Source organism: Belonocnema kinseyi, chromosome 6 (assembly GCF_010883055.1).
Source record: "Belonocnema kinseyi isolate 2016_QV_RU_SX_M_011 chromosome 6, B_treatae_v1, whole genome shotgun sequence".
Taxonomy (NCBI): Eukaryota; Metazoa; Arthropoda; class Insecta; order Hymenoptera; family Cynipidae; genus Belonocnema; species Belonocnema kinseyi.
The window spans coordinates 71,751,433-71,757,656 of NC_046662.1; the positions used below are offsets into that span (position 1 = coordinate 71,751,433).

A 6,224-nucleotide genomic window follows, 5' to 3' on the forward strand; every position below is an offset into this window, starting at 1 on the left:
AGGGAAATTAGGGGGGTAAAGTAGTGTGATTGAGAAGAAATAAGGGGAGATGAAGTAGGGGAAATGGTGGTATGATAAATGGGGGAAGTGAGAGGAAATTAGGGAGGGAAGTAAGGGAAGAGAGGGAAGAGAGGGGAAATTATAGAAGGCTAAGTAGGTGAAGTACTGGGAAATAATATAGGAGAAGTAAAGGAACTGAAGAGAAATCAAAAGAGGAAAAGTAAGGAAAATGAGTGGAAATAAGTGGGGGAGTGATAATAAATTAAGAGATAGGGAGTATGATTGGAGGTGGTTTGAATGAAGTAATTAACGTCCTAATAGGCTATGAAACCCTTTTTTGAAAGGGAATGGCGTCTACTATGATTAATTTGTTAAATTACAATTTATTTAAATATTTATGAAATGGCTAAAATCATGAAAGTTAATTTTTAAAGTAACAAACTTTAAAACATTCGGAAAGTACTGTATTAATTGGCTTGAGGTAGATATGGTACAGGAAATAATTATTTCAAATTCTTTAAAATATTTTGAAACTTCCTCAAAATCCTTTAGAATTCTTTAAACCTATAAAATCAAATTAAATTTCTCGACGTCCATTGAAGCCTTTGAAATCCATTGAAATTTCTCAAAATATATTAAAATTCCCTGAAAGTCTTTTGAAATTCTTTTAAATCGTTAACATTTATCGAAATACTTTGAGAGTCTTCTAAAAAAAACCTTTAAATTCTTTAAAATATTTCAATGTGTCTTGAAATATTTTTAAATTCCTTGAAACCCTGTAAATGCTTTAAAATGTTATAAAATATTTTTAATCCCATGAAATCTCTTAAAATTCCTTGAAATCCCTTGAAATCCTTTGAAAACCTTTTTAATTTTTGAAACACCGTTTAAATCCCTTGGAACTCTTTTTAAATCTTTTGAAATTCGTTGAAGAAATGTGGAAATTCCATTAAATATATCTACATCTCTAAAATTTTTAAAATATTTTAAATATTTTGAAACATTCCTGAAGTTGTTGTCAGCATGTACTTTAAAATCTATTGCAAATTTGAAATCTCTTGAAATCTTTTGCAATTCATTGAAATTTGTCTAAATCCATCGAAATCTATATCGCAATACTTTGAAATACCTTGAAATACTTTTAACTATTTTCAAATTTATCGAAATCCATAAAAATCCTTTAAAAATATTTTGAATTCCTTAGAATCCCCTCGAAATGCTTTGAAACCCTATTGAAATTGTTTTAAATCATTTTTAATTCTTTTAAATACTTAGAATCCTTTGAAATTGCTTGAAATAGTGCCCTCTTATAGTAGCTCTCTTTTCGGATAATTATTTTGCTTAAGGACGCCGAATATTATTGAATAAATAATTGTGATGTTAATTTCCTCTCACTTTCCTTACTTCTTCTGTCCTCATTTCCTTTCACATCCGATCCCTTAATTTCCCTTTACATCTCCACTTGCCCTCCTTCATTTCCCCTAAATTCCCTTCTCTAATTTCTCCTTACTTCTTTCACTTTCCCTACCCTAATTTTCCCTACACCGCTTCTCCCCATTTCTTCTCACTTCGTCTATTTTTCCTCCCTTTATTTTCACTCACTTCCCTGATTTCCACTCCCTTATATCCCACAATTCACCTACTTAGCCTTCTTTCATTTCTGCTCACTTCCCCTCCCTCATTTCCTCGCTCTTCACCTAATTAGCCTTCTCTCACTTCTCCCCCCTTCCCTCATTTCCTCTTACTTCCCTTACTTCTTCTCCCATCATTTCCCTTCACTACCCCCTTCCCCTTACTCGATTCCCCGCACTTCGACATAACAATTATTAATGCACTCCCCTGGTCAACAACCTAACATCAACAATTATTATTGAATAAAACTTTGTAATCATGGTTGATTTCAATACCTATTTTGCATGGTGTAGCATAATCTAGGTAGATAGCTCACTATTAGGGTTGTTATTCTATACATTGTACAAAAATATTACATATATATTATTTATGAAAATTCTGAATTTATGTTATCACCTTCCATCAATTATCAAACACATTGTCCTTGCTTTGATTTCCTATCACGTTAGATAATAGATAGTGGCCACTTGCATTAAATATACGTAAATAAGACATATTCACATATGAACCTTAATAAACACTGCAAGATTGCTCTCAACATACTCAAAGTTATTTATTATAAGTTTACATTGTCAGTATTTCTTGATATATGATCATTTTGAAGTGGCCAATCATTGTCAAAGGCGGCCAATCACTTTACCCATTATCCTATCTTTAAAATCCTGTGAATTACTTGAATTACTTTGAACCTCCTTTTAAAATCATTTTATATGTTTGAAATATTTGAGGCTGGTTTTTAAATGAATGAAAGATGATTTTTCATTTTTGATTGACGGTTTTAGAATGGAATAGGGCATTTACCAAGATTTCTGGATGAGCACTTGCCGGGGGACGAGCTTCGTATCGGCGTGTTGAAATCACTTCCATCATTGGATAATGCTAGTTGATCTCGGTCGTGCCAACTTCGTCGTGACCTGTGAAAAGAAAAGTTTCTCGCGTCAGGATATATTTCCATGATGCCCCATAATTTATCAAGCTTACTCGAGAACTTTGGATAATGCCAAGCAAACAGCCGCAAGAAAAGGAAATACCTTTCTTATACCTCTCTCAATTTTTAATATTAAACATCTTCTATCTTTTATAATACTCTCATTAATCTTATTTAATATAAACCAGCGATTAATGTGCATTCTACGCATCGAAGGGCGGAATAAATTAATTATTTATTTGGCATATATTATACATTTAAACAATTTAAAAAAATGCTTTTTCTAAATGTAAAGTATCTTAACCATTTTTCATTTATATCCCTATAATTTCTTATTCATTTCGACAATAGCTACTTGTAACTAAATTATTGCAAAATTTACGTTGTTTATAACTATTTAGAAACTTAATTCCTTTTACAGACAAGCAACTTGTAACATAACGGTAGGTACTGATCTAAATGCAAATTTTTGTACTTACAGTGATTTTTACTATATTTTAAACATTATTATTATTGTTATTATTATTAATTGCTGTATTTAGTATTCACCTGTGAGTTAAGGCTCAACGATTTTAGAACTGAAAAGTATTGTTCGCACACTTATTGGGGCGTGTAACTGTGTTCTAGTATGTTTACTCACAAGGAAAAAACGGCACGTGGAAAAAAGTAACAAGCACCCCAGTAAAAGTGTGTTGCAATCCGTTGCAGAAATGGTTGGCTGCACCGGCTTCACTTAAAATTTAAAACGGCCATAAATCCACTGAACTTCAACGGATTTCGACTATTAAGTTCGTCTAAGAAAAGCTTGCCATGCATATTGATTCTAATACATAACTTGCAATTGAATATCGATACTCTATTTCAAATTACATACAATTGTAAATAGAACTTATTTTCAATGCTACAATCGCTGACACTTTTCCACTTTTCTTTTATTAATTTACCTATATCATAATCTAAAAAGTATATATTGTTTTATAACCGACTCGAAGGACCAAAATAACTTCTTTCCTTGCAAACGTTATGCTTTGAACACCCTCATTGCTTGAATCCCCGAGAATGAAGTCATAAATTTATTTTAGACAAAGTATAGTTGCATTTACAAACAAATAATCAAACTTTCAAGCAAAAGAAACACATTTTTAACCAATTATTTTAACCAAAGATTCGAATCTTCAAGCCGAGAAGACGATTTTTATAGAAGACAGTTTAATTTTTAACCAAGAACTGTTAAGAGTTTAATTTTTAAAACGAAAAAGATCATCTTTTAAAAAAATAGTTAAATTTTCACCAAGCCTGCAGTTGTCAACAAGGAAAAAGTTAGTTATCAACTAAAAAGTTGCATTTGCAACCAAATAGTTAAACTTTCAATCAACGAGGTAAATTTTCAACTAAAATGCTGTATTTCAACTGGAATAGTTAAATTTTTAGTTAAAAAAATTAATTTTCAACCAAAGAGATGAATTTTCAATTAAAATAATTCATCTTTAACAAGAACAAAAAAGCAATTTTTAACGAAGAAGTCCAATTTCAACCAAGTATTGAATTTTCAATTTTAAAAAATTGTTCAACGAAACAAATAACTTGCACTTAAAAAATTGATTTTCAACGAAAAAAAAGAAAGCAATTTTAAACTAAATTGTTAGATTTTCAATAAAACACTGACCATTTTCAACCAATAATTGTATAGTTAAATATTCTATTAATAAAATATTTATCAAGAAAATAGTTAATTCTTCAACCATTAAAATAAATGTTTAACAATGCAGTTCAATATTCAAACAAGTAGTTAAATTTTCAACAAAAACATATTAATTCTCAATGCAAAATTTAGTAGTTGAATTATTAACTAAAAACGATCAATTTTCAACGATAAGTGTAAAAAAAAGGAAGTCAGAAAAATTGATTTTTTAACTAAAAAAAAAATTAAAACAAATAGTTCAATCTTCAGCCTAATAGTAAAATTTGTCACCCAAAGAGATGAATTCTGTAGCAAAAATATGACAGTAGACTTTTTAATTAAAAAGAATTAACCTCGGAATTGATTTTTAACAAAAAATAGTTGGGTTTTCTTATTGGGTTCTATTAATTCAGTTCGCATTTAAGCGAAAGGGAGAAGAAGGGCAAGTTTCTTAAAAACAGGAGAATAAATACGAATTTTTTTTAAATAGACAAAGCGGGGAATAGGGGAAAAAGTTTTTACTTCTAAAATAAAATCAATAATTGTCATTTTTTCAAGCATTTCAAAAAATTATTATTCTCATCTGTTACAGTCCTCTAGCAGCGTGACGTAGTTTTTGAACGCCTCCTTAGGGTTAAATTAGATTGCAGTTTTTGTATAATAAATTGTGTTTATCATATTACCGTTATCTAATTCATGAACATAATTACCCATTATTCCAAACGAAAAGTAAGACTGCACGCAGAAAAATATTTATCTTTTATTCAAGAATCCGTTTAATTAACATAATCTTGTTAATTTCACTAAAAATTATTTCAAAATAAAGAAAATTATTTTTAATTAAAGAAAAATTTTCGATGGAAAAAAAACGATTTCTGTCAAAAAATACTAAGTCCTTTGAATCAAAGAAATTTATCTTTGCCTTAAAGCCAACGAACATTTTTCTTTGATTCAAAGAAATTTTCCTTCGATGAAAGAATCTTTTTTCTTATCGTGCAAAGTAATTGGGATGGGCTAAAATCCATAAAGAAATGTAAACAATAGGCCTAATGTTTTAACATTGGGCGTGAATCTGCGGCCACTCCACCGGAAGTCGCGTCCTTAAAAATAACACATTCACGAATGACAGTAATGTGACGCATATCTGACATCATGTGCATATCCAATAGGGCGCGACAGGTACATGCACATATAACAGATTACTAAAGACACCATGGCGGCCTTTTGCAGCTGTATACTTGCATGTGTGTTATACGTTCTTGTGCGTAATACGTATATGAGCGTAATACGTGCGTGTGCGTAATTTTACTGCAAGGACGCAATTCGTATAACTCATCGACGTCTCTTGTGTCGCGAAAGGTGTGTTTACATGTTCTTTCATACCCCGAAAGGCATAATAATTAAAGTCAATCACAGGTCATTCAGCCAGAAAAAGAGAAAAAAGATGCCTCGTAACTTTTCCTTAGAGGTGCTTCTAGGCTCATTTAAGTCTAATAAGGATGAATAATTAACCATGTGGATCATCGCACTGAATAGTGAAAATTCTCCTCCAATGAATGATTCAGTTTCTCATATGGAAATTCATGCTTCTTGTTAGATGTATAAATATTTATGTGTTGTGGATAAAATAGGTTACTGAATTCTTTATATAACTTAGACTACTTAGAGGATTTATGGAAAAGTTTCAATTTATCATTTTTTATTTCAATTAATTGGTTATTAAACCGTTTTACTCTACGATTTTTAAAATTATTTATTTAATTAGTGCTATACAAATTATAACTTTAAAAGTCGCAAGCCTTTAGAATTGAACAATTTCAAACTTTAAACATGTACCGTACAATGGAGCTAAGTGGCGCACAGAGGGGCAAACAATGTTTCTGCAGACAAATAACTTTTTGGCTTTTTTCTTTGTTTTTTTTTTAAGGTAATAATTTTCTTTTTAATTAATCTCACCTACTAAAAATTATTTACAAATAGTAT

The 6,224-nt window shown here is 30.4% G+C and overlaps 1 protein-coding gene across 2 annotated transcripts in view; it reads right to left on the minus strand.

Moving 5' to 3' along the window:
* LOC117174981 (muscle M-line assembly protein unc-89) overlaps nucleotides 1–6,224 on the minus strand; it is a 71,224-nt gene that overhangs the window by 54,946 nt on the left and 10,054 nt on the right. For both annotated transcript variants that reach the window (XM_033364463.1, XM_033364462.1), the window contains exon 2: nucleotides 2,434–2,546. In XM_033364463.1, the coding sequence (XP_033220354.1) occupies nucleotides 2,434–2,502 (69 nt within the window). In that variant the 5' untranslated portion in view covers nucleotides 2,503–2,546. The remainder of the gene's footprint in view (nucleotides 1–2,433; nucleotides 2,547–6,224) is intronic.